Source organism: Nyctibius grandis, chromosome 14 (genome assembly GCF_013368605.1).
Source record: "Nyctibius grandis isolate bNycGra1 chromosome 14, bNycGra1.pri, whole genome shotgun sequence".
In the NCBI taxonomy this organism is placed as follows: Eukaryota; Metazoa; Chordata; class Aves; order Nyctibiiformes; family Nyctibiidae; genus Nyctibius; species Nyctibius grandis.
The window spans coordinates 4,772,756-4,795,944 of record NC_090671.1 but is presented as its reverse complement, the minus strand read 5'-3'; the positions used below and the strand labels follow the sequence as shown (position 1 = coordinate 4,795,944).

The window sequence follows — 23,189 nt, the reverse complement described above, 5'->3', positions numbered from 1 at the left end:
TTTGAAATTAATTTTTAGCTGAACAGTAGTAAACTGCATTTTCTTTCAAGTTACAACACTGTCACATTTTCTTATCTCTATTCCATTTCTTCTTCCTGTTATCCTTACAGGCACTTTGCGTTTTTATTTCAAGATGTCTTTCACATTTGGTATTTTTCATGCTTTCCAAATGTGTGGCTGTTGTCAGGTCTCTGTGTGTGTAATGAGAGCTCTCAACTTAGGCAAAACAATTTAATTTAAAATCAAAATAATTTGTCCTATTTTTCTTACAGATAACACTGTCAGAAAAGACAAGTAGAGGAGACTATTCTGATGTGAAAGCAATGCTACAGCAATTTCAGCTGAGTCCTGTAAAACATTTTATACACTGCTTAAACTTGGAGACTGAGATGGTGCTTCCATTTTTTTTCCAAAATTGTGTGAGCCCCATCCCACTGTGCTCCAAGGAAGGGAGATACTTCAGAAGGGGATCCAGATGCCAGGCAGCTCCTCTTTCTTGGTAGGAGACAGGCCAAGGATGTGGCTCATGTCTGCGCTCCCCAGGAAGAGTTCATTTCTCACTGGTGTGTATTTAATTGTGGCAGCCCAGAACAGCTTGTCTCTTCCTTTCATCTGTTGGGAACTCACATGAAGGGATTGTGAGCTTTATATACAATGTAAAATGTATGAAATCTATAGACACAGGACGAAGTAACTATGTTTCCTAAGGATGCTAGTTGGGGCTCCTCCTGCTTCATTCCCAGTAGTCTGCCTCGTAACCAGTTTCATGTACACTTGGAGCAGTGTGGGGCAAAACCCACACTGTCCTTGAGAAGTGTAGCTGTGGCTTATCTCCCACCCCCCCTTTCTAATTTATGTATGACCTGATTTTCCCATCTCAGTGCCCCAACTCTGCCATGTTGGCTGAGTTTGTAAACTGATAAAAACTTTTGGCTTCACCTGTAAAGAGATGCTTTTCTCAAAGGCAAGCCTGGCCCTCCCCACGCCCAGCCAGGTTAGGGCTGTCTGGGGGCGGCTCTCGGGAAGGGCTCCCTATTTAATGCTGCAAAACTTGTTTGTGTTCTGCGCTTTCAGCAGTTCTCTTCTGTAACAGCCCTGAGGAGCAGACACACGTGCATTACAGCCAAAATCCTCTCAACCAGCAGCAGTGAGGAGTAAGCTTTTTTAGTTTCTTGTTCCTGAGAAAAGCCTGCTCTTTGCTCTCTCTGGGGCAGGCTTTGTGCATAACCGTGCTGTTTACCCCAAAGCACCGCTGTGAGCAGTGCTGTGTGATAGGTTACCCATCCCTCTCTGGACCTGTGGCAGCAAGGAAGGTATTGGAAAGCTTTTGTTTGAGTGATTTTTTGCACCGTTAAAGCCAAAGGGAACCTTAGTAGAATATGTGAAGATGTTTCTAGGCTCAGGAACCTGGCTGGCACGCTGTCCCTACACCAGTGATTTCTGACCAGCTCCACCCTTTCTGTAATTTGATACAGGCTGTGGCAGAGGTGCAGCACTCAGCATTGAGCATGGAGTTGAGCCAGGTAAGCTGTTGTACTGATGTCAGAGCTAGCAAGAAGCTTGTTAATGAGGCACGTGGTGCATGACCAAGGCGTTCCCAAAAGCAGGCTCCGGTTAGAGGCGCAACAGCAGGGCTCCCCCACGAGCAGCCAATACTTGATGCTGCCCCCCCATATTCTCTGCAGAAGGTCCACAGGGGATTTGGTACATCTAGTTTGTAGGCTCTTCAGGTGTGTTCTCTGTCAGCTGAGATGTTCGTCGCTATTCTCCCCCTTAGGTCAGCCACGGTGCGTGTACGGGGCAGTTTCACTCTGCTCTGGAGAAGAGGCACTGCAGTCATTTAGAGTCGGTAAATGACTGACTGCACTGAACCGTAACTGCATTCCCAAAGTCCTCACTGCCTTACAGCAAGCAGCCCTACAGCTCCTGTTCTAGCTGAGCGGCTGCAAGGAGAAGAAGTAAGTGTAAAATCATATCACTTCTTCCTACACACTCATCAAAATGAGCCTTCACCAATCATCAAAGCAGTGATAGGGGCTGAAATCAAGCTAGACAAGTGTATCTCGCTCCTAGGAGCCCTGCATAGTTTACAACACATTCAGAGTCATTAGAATGGTTTTCCAGTAGCAGTAGTACTGTTGAATTCACTGCCTGGCTCTGGTTCTGTCAGTCCTCTGGTTTGTGAGAGCAGGAAAGAGAAAGTCAAGACTTGGGCCCCAACATGCAGTTGCCCTCTAGCGCCCTGCGAAGGGATGAGTTGTGTTGCTGGGACGGCTGCACTAGTGAACACCCGCGGCGCCGCCAAGCAGTGTCTAACCGGTGCGTGCAGGCACTGCTGGTTTTTGCTGTGTCTCGTGACAGGAAGAAAAATCTGCTAAATGAATTCACATTTGCATTAAAAAAGAAAGTGGGGACTGGTGGTCCTCTAAAAATCAGGTTTTATTTGTCTTCTCTGCTCTCTTATGTGCAATAGAATCCTCCCGTTTTTCTCTCCACCCAGATCTAAATAAATGGCACCACAAGAAAATAACCATTTACCTCTAGTGTACTCATCGCTGGGACAAGGGGACAGATCATACTGGCTGCAGTCTTAATCCTCTCCAGCTGTTCTGAGTTTAGAGCTTTTCTTTTGGCTGTTCAATCTTCTGCAAGTTCCTTTCTTGCCAAAGATAACTGATTGAGGACATGTGCTACTGCTGAAGCTTCCTGGTAAGGGTTTCAAGGTCATCTGTTCATTTCCTAGCTCTTGCCCAAAACACAGCGCTTAAAGGCTGTTACTGTCGCTTCTTGTACTTTCTTTCCCATTGAGCACTTGTTGGTATAGTAAAAAGCAGCGTTAGGAGCAGAGGTTTTGTGGTGTGGTGGTGTGGGTTTTTTAAAATCAGTCTCAGGCACTGCAGCTTTTCTGTCCTTTGCTTTTACACCTACATGTGTAAGTGCCTGAGCAAGCAGCAGGCTGTTGGGCTCTGCTGGCCAAGATCGAGGGTTTTCTCCTGACCTTTGTTTTTACATTTATGTAGAGAGCCTGTACGAAGAGCCCTTTGTGTGCCCTGCTGCAAGGATTACCTCAGCACAGCCTGTGTCTGATGAGGAGTTCACACATAGCTGCATCCCACACCTGAAATTCCTTGCAGTACCCTGCAGCCTGGAGCACAGCACAGGTGTAGTGTCTCTAAGTGCCTCAAACTTTAGCACTGGTTATCGCGTACCACGTAGTGACAAATCCTTGCAAACCAGGCAGGGGCTGGGGCACGCACAAGGAGAGCTGCTGACTTTACTGAACAGCAAAGTCATTTTGCCGCTACCAAACCAAAAACAATGCTCTGGTTTAGGAACAGAGCTACTCTCCCCTACAAGGGCAGGGTGCCTCCTCCCTCCTGCACTCACAGCCATCACTTACAAACCTAGATACGGCTGTCCACGCACTGTACTTTGTCCAGAGAAGAATGAGCACATTTTAACAAGAGGGTCAGTTACGCATTTGTGAGGAAAACTTCCATCATTAGCCTCATTCAAGAGGGCCAAGACTTGATCACTGTTGTGCACCGTTACGAGGCACTTTGGGGCAGTGTCTTGCGCTAGTCGGCTTCTTCAGCTCCGGTAGGCCTTGAGCAATTGACCTGCTATCACCAGTCTTTGGATCTCGCTGGTCCCCTCATAGATCTCTGTGATACGAGCGTCACGGTAATGGCGTTCTGCTGGCATCTCTGTCACGTAGCCCATCCCGCCCAAGATCTGGATGGCCTGAAACAAAGGCAGCAGCTTAGAAAGGAAGCAGGGTCAAGGAATTCATTTTCCAGAGACCACAGCCACCTTAAAAGCAGCTAACTGGGGAGGGAACACACATGGGGATGGCTGAAGCCTGTTTGCAGAGGAATAAAGAGGATGTGAGCTGGGTAAGAGCAATACTGATGTCCCAGACAAAGAATGAATCACTTCAGAGGTATTTGTTAGTGATCCATGTTCAGCTAAGACACTTCTATTAAGGACAGGGGAAAATAAACGCAGATGCTAAAGGTCCTGCTCCATTTGCTCACTATGTTGCAAACTTACTACTAGTCCTGACTGGTGCACCTGTGCTCCCTCCCAGGTTGCTTATCCCGCTCAAAACTTTGGCACTGCCCTGGACAGCAGCAGGCACAAGACGACTTGAATTACAGCTGTCACAGGCCAGCAGAAATCCCTGCTCTCCGCCCCCCACCATCCAGGCAGATGGCTGTGCTAGCCAGCTTCAGCCATAGGCCTTGGTTGGTGTGTTGGTTTGGGTTTTTTTTAAACCTAGTAAATACCATCCCACCTTCCCCAAGCACTTGTTGTGCGACACCACAGACTCCCTTTCAGCATGCTGTGTATCAGAAATGCCAGTTGAAGTAGTTACCTGATGAGCGATGGCTGTTGCAGCTTCTGATGCAGCCAGCTTGGCCATCGCCGCTTCCTGTGGGGAAGGAAAACATCACTGAGGGTGCAGCTATCACAAAAAGGAACACCTCTCTCGCACAAGGAGCTGGCGCTCACAGACCCGCTGTGCAGAGAGACAGGCCTGATCGTTGGTGCCAGCTGACAGCAGCCACCCCTCTCCCCTTGGCTAAAACTAGGACCCAGCTCAGCCGGCTGCCTCGGGATAGCACAGTCCAGGATCTGCTGGTGGGTTAAACACCGACAGCACTGGCTGGGCAAGCACTGAAGACAGCGATGCTGTACACAGCGATGCTGTACACAGCGATGCTGGACACAGCGACGCCGTACACACCATGGTTTTCTTGCCTTGAGCCTGTGCCCCGCGCTGTCACTGCCAGACAAATGTAAGGTTGGAAGTACCTTTGTGAAGGGCTTCCCGTTGTCCTTCAGCATCGCGGCTCTCCAGGTCAGCAAGCGCGCGCCCTCCAACGCCACAGCCATATCCGCCAGCTTAAACTGCAACGACAGACACCGCCCTTGTGCTGCTGCCAGCCTCTGCCCCCACAAGGACACAGAGTGGCAGTCTCCCACTGCTGGAGCCAGTAGTGCTAGAAAAGGAGTGGCCCCCCCCCAATCAGTTTTAACAGTATTTGAAAACAGAAATTATTACCCTGTTTATCCCAGACAGTGCAAAGTGCACTGTGTGCCCGAAGCCACGCCTGAGAGCCCACATGAACTTTCCACCAGCACCAGCAGTGGCTGGAACTGCCCAGTCCGCCCAGCTCGTACCTGCACTGCCTGCAGCTTTGTGATGGGCGACCCAAAGGCCATTCTCTTTTCAGCATAATCCACAGCACAGTCCAGAGCTGCCTGTGCTATTCCAAGAGCCTGTGAGGCAATACCAATCCTTCCTCCATCCAGTGTTTGCTGCAAAAGACACAAAATATACATTGAGTCAAGTCGTGCTTGATCAAAAAGACTAAACTCACATTTCTGCTCCTGCTGGGAAGCTGCTGTAACCTTAGTATCCTCTGATCAGACCTCAAGTCAGAATATTCCTGGTTGTGCATGAATAGAGAACTATAAAATGTACTGGGCACTGCAGAGAAAAGCTGGGGGGTACAAGAAGGACAGCAGAAAGGAAAGGTATTGCTTATTAGCTGGGGAAAAAAAAGGGGGTGCAAAATAAGGGAAACAGCACAGTGAGGAGCATCTGCTCTGGAAGGGGGCTGAAAAGAACCCTTCAGCTAGACCCCCCCCCGTCTCACTGTGCAGCTGATTTTACTTCAACTGAAAAAAAAATGGAAATCTGATCAGTTTTCCTCTTTGCCCTCATCATTAGTACACACATTGAAGCAAGCATTTTTCAAAATGACTAGTGAATCGAGTCAATAACCTGACTTACCTCAAACACCTGCTCATAAGGCTTTTAACTGCTTCCCCGCCTCACTGTGCACAGGAAGAATTTACAGCACAGTGAGAAAGGCTTCATCTTCTCAGTCCTGAGCTGAACATCTTAAAAAAATGGTTGGTGACTGGCAGGTTCTTTTCATTATGGACATAATGGCATGGGCTGGCCTCCAGGGAGCTCAGCCTTTTTCAAAAAGTCAGGCCAACAAATGGGTTCTTGCCCCAACAGAGAGAGCAATGAACACTTCCAAGGGGGGAGTGCGTCACTGCAGGGAACGCGCTGTTCCGGGCCTGCCTGGCTCCTCCTCAGAAGTCACACACGTGCTGTAACTCAGATTTCATCCACCTTTAGACACTATCCAGAGGTTGTCCTGGGCCTCCAGGACAGCTTTCCTCTGCCAAAGTATTTAGGGAAAAGGCCATGTTTTCCCTTTATCTATGGGTACAAACTGGAGGAACAGAGGGTTAGGAGTGGAGAAAAATTAAAACACACCACTGCGGCTGACACAGCACCTTAGTGGCATCAGCATTCCTTCACCTGGGAACCACTACATTGAGTCTACAGAAAAAGTGCTGCCAAGGATCTATGGTGAACTAATGGTTCATCAAGCTCTATGAATGATTTCTCCCACGTTGGCAAGAGGGGGTCAACTGCTTAATGTTACACAGAACAACTTACGCTGGCAGTTCTCACCAAAGTGACCGGGAGTCTGAAAATGCTTTTGAAAATGGCAAGCTTGGGAACTAGAGCTTTACACACCCACAGCTGCACCCCGATGCAGCTCTTACCATGGCGATTTTGAAGCCCATTCCCAGCTGCCCAAGTAGGTTGGCCTTGGGTATCCGACAGTCCTCAAATATCAGGTTGGCAGTGGAAGAGGCTCGGATTCCCAGCTTGTCTTCTTTCTTCCCCAGTGACAGCCCAGCAGTTGGCATGGGAACCAGGAACGCGCTAATGCCCTGCAACAAGACCCAAACCCTTAGGAATGGTGCCAACTTCCCACCTACCTGGCTGTCAACAGGCTTCCTCCAAACATTTTTCATAGAAGCTGCATGTAAGCAGTGAGGAATTTAGCAGTGACCTTGGTTTCTTTAAGACTAATTGGCCTGGTTTGGGCCAAACCAGGACACTAGGTAACAGGAGAAGGGAGGGGAGAGCCGAGACAGAACAAAACCAGCACCATCAGCTCCTCCTCTGCTCTGCTCAATGCCTGCACAGCTCTAAATACAGAGTCCCCAGAGCCTTTCCAAAGTGCTTCTCCTGCACAACTCCCTTACTCCTGCCCCTTTTCCTGACTGACCCACTGAACGCACCTTGTGTTTCAGGGATTTATCCGTAGTAGCAAACACCACTGTGGCTGAGGCGTCCCAGGCGTTGGTGATCCAGGCCTTGGTGCCATTCAGAACCCACTCGTCACCGTCCAGGCGTGCCACCGTGGATGCCGCACCGGCATCACTGCCATTTCCTGAGCAAGGCACCAGCAAACACAACTCGCAATCGGTGGCAGCCTGGAGCGTAAGCCTACCCCTGCCCACGCCTCCTCTTGTAAGTGCAGCAGTGTCAGCACTGTCCCTCCCAGAGGACCCAAACAGGAAGGGGAAAGGCCAGTGTGTCTAGATGTGTCCATCTCCAGAGCTCTGTTGTTCACAGAGGGCACCAACATTTTCAGCATGGACCACAGGGATGGCAGTTAATACCTTGGGCACTGAGACTTCATTTACACAGAATTGCTATAAACCACTTTTCTGCAAACTGTTACAATTTGACAGACTGTCTCCGTTTAGCCCGCACCCAGGGCTGAACAATAACCAGTTGTTCTATCACCCAAGACCCCTCCCCAGCTGAGAAAGGGAATTGGGAAAAGAAGGGAAACTCCTGGGCTGAAATTTAAACAGATTTAATAACATAAGAAAACCAATATCAATACTAATTCAAAAGACACAAAGTTACACTCAGCCCATAGAGTGCTGGCAAGTCCCTCCAGGGATCACAACCATTGAGAAGGGAGGAGAAGGAGAAAGAGGGAGAAGAGAGCAGAGCAAAAAGGCCCCCCCATCCCCAGCAGCTTTCCCATTTATAGTGAACCTGACGTTAATGTTACAGAATACACCTGTGGGCCAGCCTGGGGCAGCTGCCCTGGATTTAACTGCTAATGGCCTGGATCACCACAGCTGGCTACAAACTGAAACAAAATGTAACAGAAAAGTGATACTATAAATTTTATCCCTGCAAAACCAGGACACAGACCTAAAGTCCATCCTAAACCTGACTAAGGAAAGAAGCTACCCTACATTCTTTGCAAGAGGAATGGTAACAGTCACATCACCTGGTTCACTAAGGGCAAAACAGCCAATTTTATCCCCACCAGTGAAGGGAGCAATCCACTTGTGCTTCTGTTCTTCGGAGCCAAACTTGAGTATTGGCCCTAAATACAAAGACTTTAAGAATTGAGAGCTGAGTTAGTGCCTCTTGACGGTACAAGCAATCCAGTAACTCCCCAATATCTAAGTGTTCTCCAACACACCAGAACCCACCACAGGAACAGACCCCATTTCTCCCTTACACCCCTCTCCAATACCCCCCCCGATGCCAGCCTCAGTTCCACGCCTGTCCCTGACACACAACCTGAGACACTTACATTATTGACGCTGACAATGACGCCCGTGGATGCACAGCCCCTGCTGATCTCCTCCACGGCAATGGAATAGGCCAGGTAGTCGAGGCCTGCTCCTTTGTACTGCTCTGGCACGTCCATAGCCAGCAGCCCTAAGCCACCCATCTTCTTCACCTGCACGTAGGGAACACAGCAGTAAGATCCTCTGCACCACCAGTGTCCCAGCAAATACATGCAGACACATAGAAATAAAGACAGGTCATAGCAGGGCTATACACACAGAGGAAAAGATGTGCACAACTCCTGGTGAAATGAGAATCTGACTGTACAAACTGAGAAGTGTCCCCACGTCCCGATGACTTCAGCAAGAGCTGTACACAGTCACTGCTGCCTAAGACAAGGCTCTTACTTATTTAAAGACCCCTCTTCAGTACCGGGAAGGAGGGAGCCTTCTGAAGGTGAAATAGGGAGATAAAACCCCACGAGCATTTCCTCAGCCTCCCACCAAAGCTTCTCCCCTCACATGTCTCCTGTCAGTTGGAAGCTCTCAATGGGAAATCTAGCTGATAAAAATCATTAGAACTTTACCTTTGAGTCTGCTGAGCTTCAGCCTAGGACTGCACAAGGAAAGAATTTTACAGAATGAATGACCCACAGAACAGTTTGCAAGAAGGTGATTTTTTCATTCCCATTAAAGCCAGGTCTTGCTTCCCAGAGAATATGATTATTGATCACATTCCAAATTATTCCACCTCAAGTTCCTCAGCTGGACTTCTTATGGCTTCTTAACCATAAGCTCTTCAGAACACCATCTCACTCCTCCTGTTAACGTTTAGCAACACACAAGAGAAAAAAACAAGCTTCCTCTGCTTTTATATTTAAGATGTCAAGCTTTTGGTATTGCAGAAATAAGTGTACTACCAACCTCTGCTTGCTTTAAGAGGAGCCAAGAGGAATTTTTAAACATTTTTCCTCCTGTATGGGCACCCAAAACACTAGTCCTTCACATCAAATCCAGAGGATGAACAAGACAGCACCTAGTTCTATGTGTTGCTTTATCTTAATAAACACTGTTTACATTTTGAATTTTCCCCTACACATTCAAGTGAAAAGACTCAAAATCACACGTAAAATTCTCAGACAAGAACAGTGAAGTTCCTTACAGTGAGTACGACTTCCCTGGCTATCTTCCTGACTCCTTAATAGAAAGAAGGATGTATGACAAAACTCACATGCCTCTGACTGGGCTTGCTTGGAGAGTTTTGGCTACTGTAACAGTATATATTTTTCTCTGGAGCTTAGCATTTCATTGCAATGAAACGGGTGAGTTAGTCTGCTCAACAGGGCACAGGATACACTGCTGTGTCTGTACTGCTTTCCACAAGAGAAGTCACACGTTTGACTGGAATCTCAATTTCTTCACAGCCCTAGAGGATGTTCAACATGCATCTCCTATGTCCTGATCACTCCTTTTCACCATCTGAAATGCACTGAGGTCATCTACACTTCCTCACTATAAACCATTTTTATGGTTATATGCAGTTTGTAAAAGTACTTAATTGATTTTATAAGTCAGCTGTATTACAGCCCACTGGAAAGTCAGTCAAAGAACTGAAAATTCAATGGTACTAAAGCCAGATACAGAGAAACGCAAGTAAAGGTAAGGAGCTCAAAACATCCAGTGGGCATTACAACCCCCACACTCAAAGCACTCTCCAAGTTGGTCTAGACTTCCATTTTCTGCTAAGCCAGAGCTTAATGTACATCTCCTTCAGGCCCAGGCAGTGCTGCCGCAGCAGCAGAGGGAAGCGGGGCTCTGAGCAGGGCCCTCGGGCCCGCTGCCGGCGGGAGCAGCACGCACCTGCTCGGCCGGGAAGCGGTGCTCCTTGTCCAGCTGAGCTGCGAGAGGCATCAGCTCCTTTTCGGCGAAGTCCCGGCACGTCTGACGCAGCATCTGGTGGGTTTCTGGCAGCTCCACGGTCTGGTACACCGTGTGCAGCCGGCGGAGGCACCCCAAGGCCAGCGCTGAAAGCCAGGGAAGGAATTAAGCGCCGTTGCTTCCCTTGACGGCCGGCGGAGGGGGCTGAAACCGACCCAGGAGGGCCCGGCCCCAGGCGGGACTCACGCAAGGCGGCTGCGGGCCTCCCCGGAGGGACGCTTTTCCCTCGGCACCGGGGCCGCGCGATCCGCAGCCGGAGCCCAGCGGGCCGGGGCCGGGGGCTCAGCCCAAGGGCGGCACCGCCCCGCCGCGCCTGAGGGAACCCGCTCAGGCCCTGAAGGACACCGGGGCACCGCCACCCGCGCAGGCCGCGGCCCCTCCCCACCGCCCCGCCGCGCCCCGCCGCCCCCCTCGCAGACGCGGCGGAGCGAGGCCGATCCCGGTGCCCTCACCCCTGGGCGCCCCGCCGCCGCGGGCCGCCAACGCCGCCGCCGCCATCCCGCCTGCCGTCGCCTCGGGGCAGCGCGAGCGGCGGGCGGACTGCGCACGCGCCGGTCGCCAGGGCAACGCCCCCTCGCGGCCGCGGCCCCGGCCCCGGCCCCAGACGGGCCCCGCGGTGCGAAAACGGGAGGTGTCTTTATTCCTATTGCTGGTGACAAAATAACCGTTATACAAACACAGCGGCACCGGGTACCGCGCCGCGGAGGGCAGGGAGCCGCCGGCACCGTGCGGAGACACAGAGAGGGAGCCGGCAACTCCCGGACTGAAGGGGCACGGCCAGCACGGCTGCCACGGCCCCGACCCGCCGGGGAGGGGACAGCACGGCGGAGGGACGCGCCAGCAGCCCAAAGGCCACGCTGTGAGAGATACAAGTACGTGTCCTGTAACAGCAGAGATCCAGGCAGACAGAGCTGGGTTTGCTGGTGTTGGTTTTTTCCTTTGCGGCAGAGGAAGAGGCGATGACTCCGCAGGCAGCCGTCCCTGAGCCTGGTGCTCATCGTAAAGCTACAGGAGGTGGCAGAGTTCAAGCCCGAGGATTACACCTGATACCGGGCCAAGGGTAGCTTGATGTGACAGGACAGCAGCACAGAAGGCAAACACTGGGAAACAGCTGAAGAGGATGTAGTGAAACACAGAGCCGAGACATAGAGTTACCACGTTTGCACCTTACTGCTTCCCCATCACCAGCTTCATTCATTTCTGCCTTCTGAACACTTGTTTTATGCTCTTCCTGAATCCTTGAATAAGCGGAATAAACATCCTCAGGCACCAGAAAGAAGGCTGCTGCTGCTTCTCTGCAGCAAGAGACATTGAAAATCCTAAAGAAAACACACAAAGGAAGACACTTCCTACCAAAAACAGAGGACAGGGACAGCAGTACCCAGTCCGTACAGCAAGAGATGACCTTCCTTCACAAGGTGCAATATGTATTGCTCAGTCAATCATGAAAATAGCTGTCCAGGAAGCTTGCTTGCATGGATCCAAAGCACTCGCCTCAAAAATGTGAAGAAGAGGTCCTGGTCCCAAGACAACAAATACTGGAAAGATTCAACATGAGTTTGTGGGTTTGGTCCCTTTTTTTGTTATAGCAGAACACAGCATGATTCCAGCTCTTTTCTGTTTCCAACTCAGCCCATGACCTGAGAGAAGCTGTCTGCAGATACCTTTTCCCTTGCTCAAACTTTAACCGACACTGAAAGCATTTCCCCTGCATTCAGCACCTGGCCAGGACAGACCATCCACCTGACAAGGATGAGATCCCACTGGCATTTCTTCCTAGCTCACTGGCACGAGCAGCTTTGACCCATCATTAAAGCATCAGAGCACACAATCTAGAAGGAAGATGCCCTGTTAAACCGTGTTTACCAAAGACATCACCCCTGCCACAAAGAGAAGACACTTTATAGAAAGCATCTAAGAGAAAAAGAACCTTAGGGAAGCAGCCAAAGTGGGGACTGGAGTTCGGAAATCCCTGACTTTTTGGGTTACAATCAACTTTTTCAGTGCTGGGTTGCCCAGTAGGGACTTTTTTTCTGCAGCATGCTTTTTGGGCAAAGGCCTTCTAATTTGGCAAAGCAAACGAATTCAGCTTAGAAAGGGGTGCTACTGCCACCTGCGAGCCTTCCGATTTTCCTCCAGTTTTCCTTTTCTTATTGCTGAGTAGCTGATACATTCACCAATGGGAAAGCAACTGCTTCAGTGCTTTTTTCTCATCATTACTGGCAGAGGTAATGACTAAAGATAGGAATCCACTTTCCAATAAGCCTCAAAAGCCTCATTTAATTGGGCAGAGTGCTCTCCCGCTGCCAGTGGCATTCTGCAGAGCAGCGGCTAGATGGCACCCGCACCCCTACAAACACCGCGACAGCGCAGAGCTGCACGCTGGCTACTACTAACAGCTCACACAAGTGGGTATTTGCCCGCAAAGTTTCTGCTGCTCCCTCTGGCAACAGTCTATCTTCCTTTTAAGAACCTTTACGCAGTGACATAGAAGACAGATGGGAATCATCACACTCTTAAGAAAAGCAAGAGGTTGCTTCATACGGAAAATGTGATAAAAGTAACATTTAAAGGCACCTGGATTTATACTACATACAAATTCAGCTCAATATGCTAAAACTTCCCAGGGAGTAACTAGCAGGCTCTTCAGACTTCATCCTGAGCATCTCAAACCACTTCAGGATGAAAAACACACTTCCAGGCAGTTTTGCCTTGTCACAAGTAACTACCTGTTCTTCCATCACAACAAATGTTTCCCACCTCACCATCATGGCATGAGGCCTTCTGAAGACAATCACCACAAGAGGCACCTCAAGCTCCACCTCACAAACAGCTTTAACTAATTCTGAAATAACTAAACAAGATTGCCTAAATGCCTTTGGAGATGCTGGAGGGGATTGATGGTAGCAGAATCGTTCTTCATCTTCCAACCACGCAGACCTTGCCCCTCCACATTCCCAAGACATTTGTTGTGGTTGCTCCTGATTAACACTCCACCCAGAACAGGTCATTTGTTGTGGTTAATCATAATTAAATATCTTCCCAAGAGCTGGAGATTCTTTCATGGCTGCCACCCCACATACTCTCACTGCTTACCCTGATGCCAGCTGATCTTCTACGCCAAAGTTAGTATCAGTAATCTGCGAGGTAAAGGCAGTGGTTTCCTATTGCTGTCTACGCATTAACAAGCTCCAGGGTGTGATGCCCACTGCACTTAATCCTGCTAAAACGTAAACTACACTGACTCTTACCTAACACAGCAGGTAACCAACTGTATCCACCAAGGGGTTAGATTTCAATTTTCTCAAGGAACAAGTGGAACTAATACTAGCAAATGTCTCTAGTCTAGACACAACCTAACTCCCATGCACAAGACACACAACTGACCAGCCCAGCAAGGGGACAGGAAAATGCCAGTCTTGAGAGCCAGCAAAATAGGCAGAAAAGGGTTTTGGTAACTGAGACTTTGCACGGTCAGGAGCTGGGCCCCAGCATGGCTGCTGGGAAGACACGGGTCTCCTCTTCCCACTGCATGTCATTTCCTATCGCCAGATCCCAAACACAGCTGTGAAATATACCCTCTGTTCTGGCAGTAACTAACTTGGTAGAACAACTTCCTAAACCATAAACAAGCAGCTAAGTAGGCAAAGCAGCGATGGGAGCTCAATTAAAAAGAGAGCCATGTCAGTTCTCACTCTCTAAGAATCCCACTCCGTAACACCGAGTGACTTGATCTGGGAAGCTTTTAGCTACTATTACCTCAACTGAAACAACGCAAATGAGCTGGTAACACCACTGTCCCTCCTTCCAGAACCTCTGACAAATCATTCAGGTTTAAAAGTATAGAGAGATTGAAGCCCAGGAAGCTCTGCTTCCTACACATTTTTCAAGTGATTTTCCACATTCTCCCTTTTTACTCTAAGCCCCGCTAGACTGACACCTCCCCTCCACCCCAGCTGGACTGACAATGTGCTGTCGATCTAAAAAGCAAGAGATTCTGCAGCAAGAGCCAAAATGCCTACACAAGGGGAAGCAGGAGAAATGGTAAATATAGTGAGATTAACTTCAGCTCTAAGGTTGACCCCTGAGCTCCAAAATTCAACAATTTGCTCACGAGAGCCCAAATAGAAATGCTATCAGACTGACTCGATGACCAACCCAGATAAAGCCCCTTTTTCCCCCCCGTTTCATATCTCTAGTGAAATCTGTGGCGAGACAGAGATTAAGCTGTTCTCAGGGGCAGCTCAGGCCCCTGGAGGCAGACAGAAGATTCCTGCACTGCTTAGAAGCTGAATTAGTCTCTTATTTTATCTTTCCCACTGGAGAATGTTGGGATGCACCCTAAAAAGCGATGTCAGCCATGCTACGAACTAAACCACTGTGCACTAAAGAGATGATCTATCCAACTGAAGAAGAGATCTGATCTTCAGGCGTCGCTGGCTACTTGAAAGGGGAAAATTCTCCTGCAAAGAAATAGCTTACCCAAACAATCTGACCTCTTGAAAGAGGGCAGTCACGCAACAGGTGACACATCAGAAGCACTAGAAGTGCAACCTAACTATAAAGACTGTAACAGCAAGAATTTTCTAATGGTGCCTCTGATCCATGACCTAACCAAGGTACCAGAAGGTGATCAGAAATAGAGAACGTGAGGCAGGATACGCTGGGTGTTGGGACAGAGAAGTGTTGCAGGGAGATTTCCTTTTCTTTCATGAGCTGTCGTCTTTGCTTCATGTTTTCAGCCTCATGCAAGGAGAAAAGGTTTGGCAAGAAGCCTCATTGCACGAGAGAGCAACTCCAGTCCACTCCTGGACATCTGAACGGTTAACGGCATCACAGCATCCACTGGACACGGAATGATTACTGTCCTCCGTTGTAAGCATAGTCGGCCTTGTTGTGCATAATCAACTTGTTGTCCACAAAGTAAAAGCTGTCTGAGCGGGTCTCATATGGATTTTCAACCATCAGACGGACTGTGAAAGAGAAAGCTCAATTACATTCAAAAGCCTGCCACACTCCACGGGCCAGCACAAAGTCAGAGTAAAAAGTACTCTGCTGGATTTACCAGGCTGATGCTCTGCCCTGCCCAAGTAAGAGAAGCAAACTGCTCTGCCGAGCACACTTCAAGAGCTCTGGCCTGCCCCTTCCTACTCTTCTTATTCACAGGACAAGTGCTGTCAAAAGCAAACGGGGACGGAGTAATCTCAGACAAGATACCTTAGAAATTGTCAGAGCCACCCCTGGAGCAGAGCAGCAATCACGCCTGTAAGCGGAGAGGCAGCAATCCGCAAATGAAAAAGCGGTGGCACTCCCCACACGTACACAGGCGCGGTACAAGCTCTGCGCCTCCTCCCGCACCTAGTCAGCCGCAGAAGGGCCCACGTGCTCCTGCTCTATCCATCCCCTGAGGTCAAACATACCCTGCGCCATGTATATTTGCAGAGATCTCAGTAGGCTCAAAAACACACCTCTCAGAGAAGAGCTGGTTCTGTTCCAAAGCAGAAGGCTCAAGCCCTAACAAGCAAGTGCTGAAAACAGATGCGTGGCTACCAAGAGAACCCTTTTTCAGGGTTTTGTTATCTTCTGGGCTACACTGTTAGGCGTCAGGCATGTCAGCCCTGTGAGCATGATCAGTTCTTGCAGCCTGTGACTTGACAACACAGGTTGTCTTAGGCTCCCATTTTCAAAGAAGGAGAATTTGCAGCACAAATCTGTAATTCAGTCAAGATTAACACACAGCTTAAACCAGGAACCTGTATCTATTTATTCCTGTTCCACTCATCCCAGTCACAACTCCTTCCACAAGCAGAGAGAGGGAGAAAATGAGCATATGTGCACACACAAACAAAATGCCACTCGGTGTGGGAAAGGAGATACTTACTAAGGTCTTCTGAGAGCTGAGGGAATTCATAGATGTGTTCACACGTGTTCCTGCTACTGGGGATGCAGAAGCCAAAATCAAAGTCAAAGTTCTTCAGCAAGCGATCTCGGAAGTAATGTCTCTCAATCATTCGAAAGTTTGACACTGGCTTTTCTCCCACTGTGAATTCCACTCTGTATGCAAAAAATAGGAAAAAACAGCTAAGACAACATACCTCTCTTCTTATTGGGAAACACAGAGCCTTGGACCTGAGGCTACACAAGAATCAAACAGATTTGGATTTGGTATTTGTAGTGCATGTCTTTGAATCAGTTTTGTTATAAACTGTCAAGTGACACTTTGTAAACATCTGATTCTCCCTTTCTTTCTATGAACTCATACTCACGTTGCACCAACAGTCCGAAGACGGAGAAATGCCGGGGTGAACTGGTAACGAACAAAGCGGCCTGCACTAGCGTCCAGTTCACTGTTGTCATCTTCATCCTCGTCATCTTGCTCTAGAAAAAACGCACCAGCTCAGAGTTATTCTGCTAACAACGTACACTTAAGGTAATACTGCCTAGCGGGTGCATCAGGGCAACCCAGCTATTACTTAGGCACTGAATGTAAAGGTGTTTAATAATTGGTCTGAGCCTCATACTGGCACTAAGTAATAAAGAAAAGATCTACTATGATAGTTGGCACAGCCTTGGTGGCTCCGGAGCTGAAACCACCCTCAACCTCACAGGATATCCCCCCTCGCAATTGCCAAAGCACATGAGAGAAACTCTGTACCACAACCAGCCAACAAGGGAAGACTTGCAGTTGATAGCACTCCCCCGTCTCATGATAATCACTTCACATTTTTACAACAACAAGTTTCTCAGCAGAGGTAAACTCAGCCCTATGCTTAAAGGAGAGGAATTTAGTCACCAGGACATACTGAAGGACCTTTCTGCTTGGTTTGCGTGGGTCCCACAATGCAACTTCTCAGCTCCCGAGTCTCTCTAGCCTCCCTGCATGACACACCTGAAGCAGATGGCTTTGCAATTTCAAACAGCACTGTTCCGGTTTCAAGGTCCCGAATCTTAAACCTGGTGAAGTCAATGTTGTAAACGTTGTCCTCAGGTTTGCATAAATAATCTAGAAGAGAAAGAAAACATATAGTAGCATTTCAAAATATCTCTGAGCAATTACCAAAGGAATTTCTTTTTTTGCTAGCCCCAGCCCACTAAGATACATACTGCAAGTTGTTTCGTGAAGCTTCAGGAAAGCGGGACAAGATTGAGGCTAGAAGAAACAAAGGCACACTAGGTGCCAGGTAGCAGAGCAAGAAAGGGAAGGGATCGGGACAGAAAAGCAGAGATCAGCAACCCAGAGGGGGGAAAAAAAACAACAAAAAACAACAAAGCAAAACCCCAAACTCCCCCAAAGCCCCAAACTTCGTGGAGGCTGTAACAAAGCCGAAGGCAGCAGCACGCCGCGCTGCCGCAGCCAGGCGCACGCTCCCCAGCCGCCCCAGCGCACCGGCCGGCAGCGCTCACCGGGCCGCTCCCGCCGCCCCCTCCTCCGCCCCGGGGGCACGGGGCAGCCCGGCCCCGCCACCCCGGCTGCGCAGCCCTCTCCGCCGCGGCCGAAGCGGGCTTAACGGAGCCGCGCGGGGCGGCGTCCGCCCGGGCCCGCGGGGCCAGCGGGGCCCCGGCCGAGCGCTGCCGGCCCGAGGCGCCCCCTCCCCGGGCCCGGCGCCCGCGCTGCCCGGCCCGCACTCACTCTCCGTCACCCGGCACAGCCCCAGGACGTGCTCGGGCCGGACGGTCTCCAGCGCCAGCAGCTCGGACTCGGTCCAAGGCGGCCGCGGCGCTGCGTCGGCCGAGCCGCGCCGCCCCCGCAGGCGGCTGAGCGCTCCCCCGGTCGCTGGCGGCGGCTTCTTCTCCGGCCCCGCCGCCGCCGCCGCCCTCGCCTTCGAGCCGCTCATCGCCCCGCCGCCGCCAAGATGGCCGCCGCCTCCCTCGGTAGCTATGGGAGCGCGGGGCGGCGCCGCGGCGGGTCAGAGGGCGCGGGCGCTGCCTGGCAACGAGGGGGGAGCCCCGAAGCGAAGCGGGGCCGCCGCGTGCGTGGCCGGACGGGGGACCCGGGGGCCGCCTCGCCACCCGCAGAGCCCCGGCACCGACCGTCCCCCGGCACCCACCTCGCGGTCGTCCCCGACCCGGGGCGGCAGCACCCCGGGGCTTCACACAGCGGGCGGATGGCAGCGGGGCAGAAAAGCTGGGAGTTACCTGAGGAAAAGAAACACAAACCCCAAACAACCCCCCCGACCCCAGCCCGCACCCCGCTCCCCCTGCACCGCCCAGGAGATCACCCCCTCGCTGCACCGCGGGGGCTCCCGGGTCTCCCGTTAATTAAATCACGGTCTGAATCCCGCAGCACGATGGGTAATTACAGAGAGCGGGTGTCCCCCAGAGAGCCCTCGTCTTTTAGGGAGCGGCGGCAGGGCACTTTTTGGGAAGCAGCCGCGAGCCAGCGCGGTGTCAGCAAGGGGATGCCATGGAGGGCACACCTGGCCTGGGGACACCCCAGCTGCTGTCCCCAGCGAGCTGGGACCCAGAGCCGGGCAGGGACAGTGACAGGACGGTGTGCCCGAGGAAGGTTGCCCAGGGAGCACCTGTGCCCCGCCACGCTCTCCCCGGGTCAGCCAGCCTCCCAGCCGTGCCACTGTCACCCCCAGCCCAGGCCCCCTGCGAGCACACATCGGAGGGACAGTGGCAGACATGGGACACGTCTCCCGAGGCTGGCGGGAGGGATGGGGAGGTCTCACAGGAGCACCACACCGAGAAGGAAAGGATGCATTTCTTCCCAGAAGGGCAGCCCACCAGCCTGCAGTAGGCACTTAAGAGCTGCTAATAGTCACCTCCAGCCCTTCAGGGAACTGGGGCAAGAACATGAAACATCTGCATCCTCTTTTCAGACTCAAGCCAACACTCAACATGCCTAAGACGACTGGAAACACATTTAGAGCAGCGGTTAGTGACGTTTCGCTGCTGCCTGTAAGCAGCACGTGCCTGCTACTGCCGACCAAATGCTATTTCAAACAAGCCTGCCCATGCCAACGCTCCCAAATCCTCCTCGCTGCACCAGGTTTGGTCCCTCCATCCTGTGCCCTAGGAAGGGCAGACCAAGGACCCAGGCTGTCCAGAGGAGCGGCTGCTCTGCCTGGGGCAGAGGTCCCATGTCCCCCGAGAGCAGGCACCTAGAGGAGGAAGGTGCCGCTTTCTCTCTGCTCCAGCTGCAGCCCCTTCCGACCGCCTCTGACGCAGTTTCGAGCTAAAATCGGGGCAGCTTGCAAAACCCCAGGAGCTAGATTACATCTCTGGTGTTCCTGATCTGAGCAGGAAGCAACAAGGTCCACATCAGCACTTTTAAGAGGATGTTGTACCGTTCAGCTCACACTTAATCACCCAAAACAACCGGCAAGAGAATACTGGGAGCTGTACGGGAGGCTGGCAGCGGCAGGGAGAGGCTCTGGGCTGCAGCAGTGGTGGGATGTTAAACTGCATCTCAGCAGCAGCCTGCAGTCCCCTCCGCAGTGCAGTCAGCCCCGGCCTGCCGCACCTCGAGACGTAAAGCAGAGGGGGCCCCTCCGCCCCCGCGGCTAGAAAAGAGGGACCAGCTCACCCAATGACAATATAATTTTGTTTATTTTCCTTTAACACACTGCTGGTTAAAACTGCCAGACAGTAGATTTCAGAACATTCCCTCAACCGAACATCCTGAGGAAATTAAAAAATAAAACTGCTACCTTGTACCAAAAATAAAATAACCCACCCCCACACCCATCTTTTCCCCCAAACTAGTCCCTGCAAAGCCAATGCAATCAGAAATAAACATCTGTGCTTTTCACCCAGGGCCCAAGCTTGCTGCAAAACAACCTAAAAAAATGTCACTGCAAGTTGTTATAACACAAAGCAATGGACAGTAAAATGAAAAATCCTCCTTAAAACCCCTTTGTACTGGTGACAAGTACAGATGGAGATCTCTCCCCACACTGTTCAGCCTTTACAGACAACTTAGACCTGCAGCTTCAAGTAGTTTGTGACGTGTCCTTAATGCCAACAGCCCGGGTCACTTCCACGCGTCCCAGCCTACGCAGCCGGGCACTAGGGAGCGGTGGGACCATCTGCCAATGCTAAAAGCTGCTACGACGATGGGACCCAAACATCACTGTCACCTGCCCAGCATCTCGCAGTCCTGGCTGCTGCCTCCTGGCATGAAGCACAAACCCTGCCTCTGCTCTCGTGTTCTCCAGGGCTGCTTTACCAACCTGGCTGTTTCTCAAGTGGGAGAGCCCTGAACACACAAAGCCCCTGTAGAAACCATGACAAGTTCAAGAGCCCACTTGCCAGCAAGTTCCAGACTCTGCTTCACCCCATCACCCTTGCTCAGGAACTGTTAGTGTGACAGAACAGCCACGGTAGCACAGGCAAGCACATCCCCACGACACGTGACTGGGAACAACTCCAGGGCAGAGATCCCGCATTTCCTACATTCACACTCTCCCCAGTTAAACCGGTTCAGCTGTACTTCGCCCCTTGCCTTGAAATCTCCATCACACAAACTCTTTAGCAGAGACCTTTGATGTTTGCAAAAGATTATTCACATTTTCTAATCAGCCAGCACTGTTTCTAGGAGGGAAGAAAGCACTTCTGTTTTGTTGATTATTTTTTCCTTTTTTTTTTTTTTTTTTTAAATAAAACACTCTCTGGGAAAAAAAAATCAAAACCTACCAATAACCTGCAGTAGCGTCCCACTGATCAGCCTGGGGACAGTGCCGCCACATCCCTCCCCCTCCCACATCTTCCCCCAGTCTCCAAAAATAGTATTTAATATACAGCAATAAACTCTGAGCAAGCCAGAGTCCCGGAAGACATGGACCTGTTTTCACCTCTCCCGTCCAGCCCAGCAATATTTCAATGCAGTTGCTACTATACTCCTGGGACAAATCTGTTCGGATCCAGGGTGAAACGCACGTGCCTCAGCCCCGCTGGGCAGCGCACGAAGCAGGGCTGCAGCGCAGGAGGCCTGTTCGTGTAATTGCGTCTCTGAACCTTCACAGCTCCAGCCTGGTGTTGTTTGTGCCATTGAGAATACTTGTCTGAGCCTATTTGGGACTAGCCAGTGAAGACAGACTGGTGGAACCAGGCTGACATTAAAAAAAGCATTCTTGAATTGTATTAGACTTTGGCATTTGTTGTGGAGATGCAGAAGCGCCAGCAGGTAAATTAGCTCAGAGCTGGCCCAGCTCCCATTTCCCTTGCATTCTCAGCAAGGGTATTTCCCTCCCCACCACATAAGTGCAAGAAGCAGACAGATCTCGTACATTTGAGCACCAAACAGAGCTTGAAACACTTGGTACTTCACAGCTGCTCAGAATCTGTCTCACATCAAGGGCTGAAGCTGCTGTGCTGGTCTTCTCCCTCCTCCTGCTGTTTTCCATCAAAGACAGGCCTGTTCAGCCCAGGCTTCCCATACCATGGCATTCCCTGGCTGTTGCAATCCCATTTCAACTTAAAGGAAGACCAAGGGACAAAGCACAGGTCTCTGCTATATGTTCAGACCCAAACGGCATGGGACAAGCCCTTGGCAAGTGAGTTTGGGGGGCAGGACCCCCCACAAGCCGTGCTCTGTACCCAGAAGCTGTAAGCGCCATACGACTACTAGGACCCAGCCGTGACTCACTCATCTCTGAACCGCGCAGACACGCAGGCACCAGACTGTCTGGAAGTTCTCCATCCTGCCTTTGGGAGATTTCTGGGGGATACCAGACCTGAAGGAGCTCTTCCAGTTCTTCTATTCCCTGCTAGGCTTTTTTCCCATTGACCTCAAGGGCTGGAACCAAAGATACTCGCTCACAGTTCTCTGCTTCAGCTGTGACCTCCGGAGCTGGCATCCAGGGACAGTAAGACAGTCCCCAGCTGATCACAAGGGCAGGGAATGCCTGTCCCTTGGGGAAAAACAACTCAGAAGCTCCTTAGAAAAAAAAAAGAAGCTGCTTCAAATAGACTTTTATTCAAAGCCTGTGACAAAGGCACCAAAAGGAGACATGAATTAATTTGGCTTTCTGCTCACTGCCACCTGGGATACTCAAAATGGTCAGAGCTGTCATTTTAGTCACACACACAGGAGGGGAAAACTGCCTGGCTTAAAGGTACGAAAGGAGGGGCTGATGAGGGGGTAATTAAACAGGCCCTGGAACCACTACCCTGAGGCTGGATCCAGGCCCAAAACATGATCGACAGTGTTGTCTTCCCTTCATTAAGTGGAAGCTTCATTAAAATTGCCTTATCTGCCCCTCTCCACACAACTGCTCCACTAATCAAGCCAGGGTCTGTTCTGACCCAGCTCCCCACCCTGCTGCACAGGCGCTTCATCTGCCTGCTGCTGGCAGGAGGCAACAAAGCACACAGAGGCTTGTCTCTAACTGATCTCAGTTAAACACCACCTTGGATACTTCCTCAGACACCCGGACTGGAAAGCTACAGCCAGCCCAAACTTTCTCTTTCCCTGGTCAGGACCACATTATATTATCATTATACCCACGGGGCTGGCTTGCAGGTGCCAGACAGATGACAAGGGGAGCCAGCCTGAATACACCATTCCCAGCGACGTGCTGACTGGTTATCCCCTACCATCCTCCTGTGTTCCCACACACTTTGTTTGAAGGCTCCTTCCAAGGCAAAGCTGTCAGGAGGGGATGGACCAACAAGGAAAACTGCTCATAGCACCATGACAGGGTCAGGACCCCCCCCAGCTACCCAGACACCAGCTTTGTAGTGACAAAAATGCATAAAACCAGAGCCAAAACAACTAAATCGAAGCCATGAAGGATGAATTATTCCTCCTCCCTATTCTTATTCAAATAAGACAAATTCATTTGAACTGAGCAACTGGAACGAAACAGGATCACACCCTG

General features: G+C 50.8%; 2 protein-coding genes across 2 annotated transcripts; both read right to left on the bottom strand.

The window, feature by feature from the left end:
* Positions 1–2,421: 2,421 nt before the first annotated feature.
* On the bottom strand, positions 2,422–10,886 carry ACADS (acyl-CoA dehydrogenase short chain). Its single transcript, XM_068412636.1, has 10 exons — positions 10,815–10,886; positions 10,285–10,448; positions 8,448–8,597; positions 8,136–8,247; positions 7,123–7,274; positions 6,598–6,768; positions 5,188–5,325; positions 4,819–4,914; positions 4,379–4,435; positions 2,422–3,744 (listed from the first exon to the last, which is right to left on the bottom strand). The coding sequence occupies exons 1-10, from the start codon at positions 10,858–10,860 to the stop codon at positions 3,592–3,594; spliced, it is 1,239 nt and encodes a 412-aa protein (XP_068268737.1). The 5' UTR covers positions 10,861–10,886; the 3' UTR covers positions 2,422–3,591.
* An 88-nt stretch (positions 10,887–10,974) lies between these two features.
* UNC119B (unc-119 lipid binding chaperone B) lies at positions 10,975–18,197 on the bottom strand. The gene is made up of 5 exons (XM_068412506.1): positions 17,993–18,197; positions 17,252–17,365; positions 16,629–16,740; positions 16,244–16,416; positions 10,975–15,335 (listed from the first exon to the last, which is right to left on the bottom strand). The coding sequence occupies exons 1-5, from the start codon at positions 18,195–18,197 to the stop codon at positions 15,223–15,225; spliced, it is 717 nt and encodes a 238-aa protein (XP_068268607.1). The 3' UTR covers positions 10,975–15,222.
* Positions 18,198–23,189: the final 4,992 nt, after the last annotated feature.

Bases quoted from the DNA above. Each gene is read 5' to 3' on its own strand.
- ACADS (XM_068412636.1), bottom strand. From the start codon at position 10,860: ATGGCGGCGGCGGCGTTGGCGGCCCGCGGCGGCGGGGCGCCCAGGG. The intron at 6,769-7,122 runs GTGCGTTCAGTG...GTCTTGTTGCAG, and splicing joins ATAAATCCCTGAAACACAAG to GGCATTAGCGCGTTCCTGGT. The intron at 5,326-6,597 runs GTAAGAGCTGCA...TGTCTTTTGCAG, and splicing joins TGGGCTTCAAAATCGCCATG to CAAACACTGGATGGAGGAAG.
- UNC119B (XM_068412506.1), bottom strand. From the start codon at position 18,197: ATGAGCGGCTCGAAGGCGAGGGCGGCGGCGGCGGCGGGGCCGGAGAAG. The intron at 17,366-17,992 runs GTGAGTGCGGGC...TTTCTCTTCTAG, and splicing joins GCTGTGCCGGGTGACGGAGA to ATTATTTATGCAAACCTGAG. The intron at 16,417-16,628 runs GTGAGTATGAGT...TTTTGCATACAG, and splicing joins CTTCGGACTGTTGGTGCAAC to AGTGGAATTCACAGTGGGAG.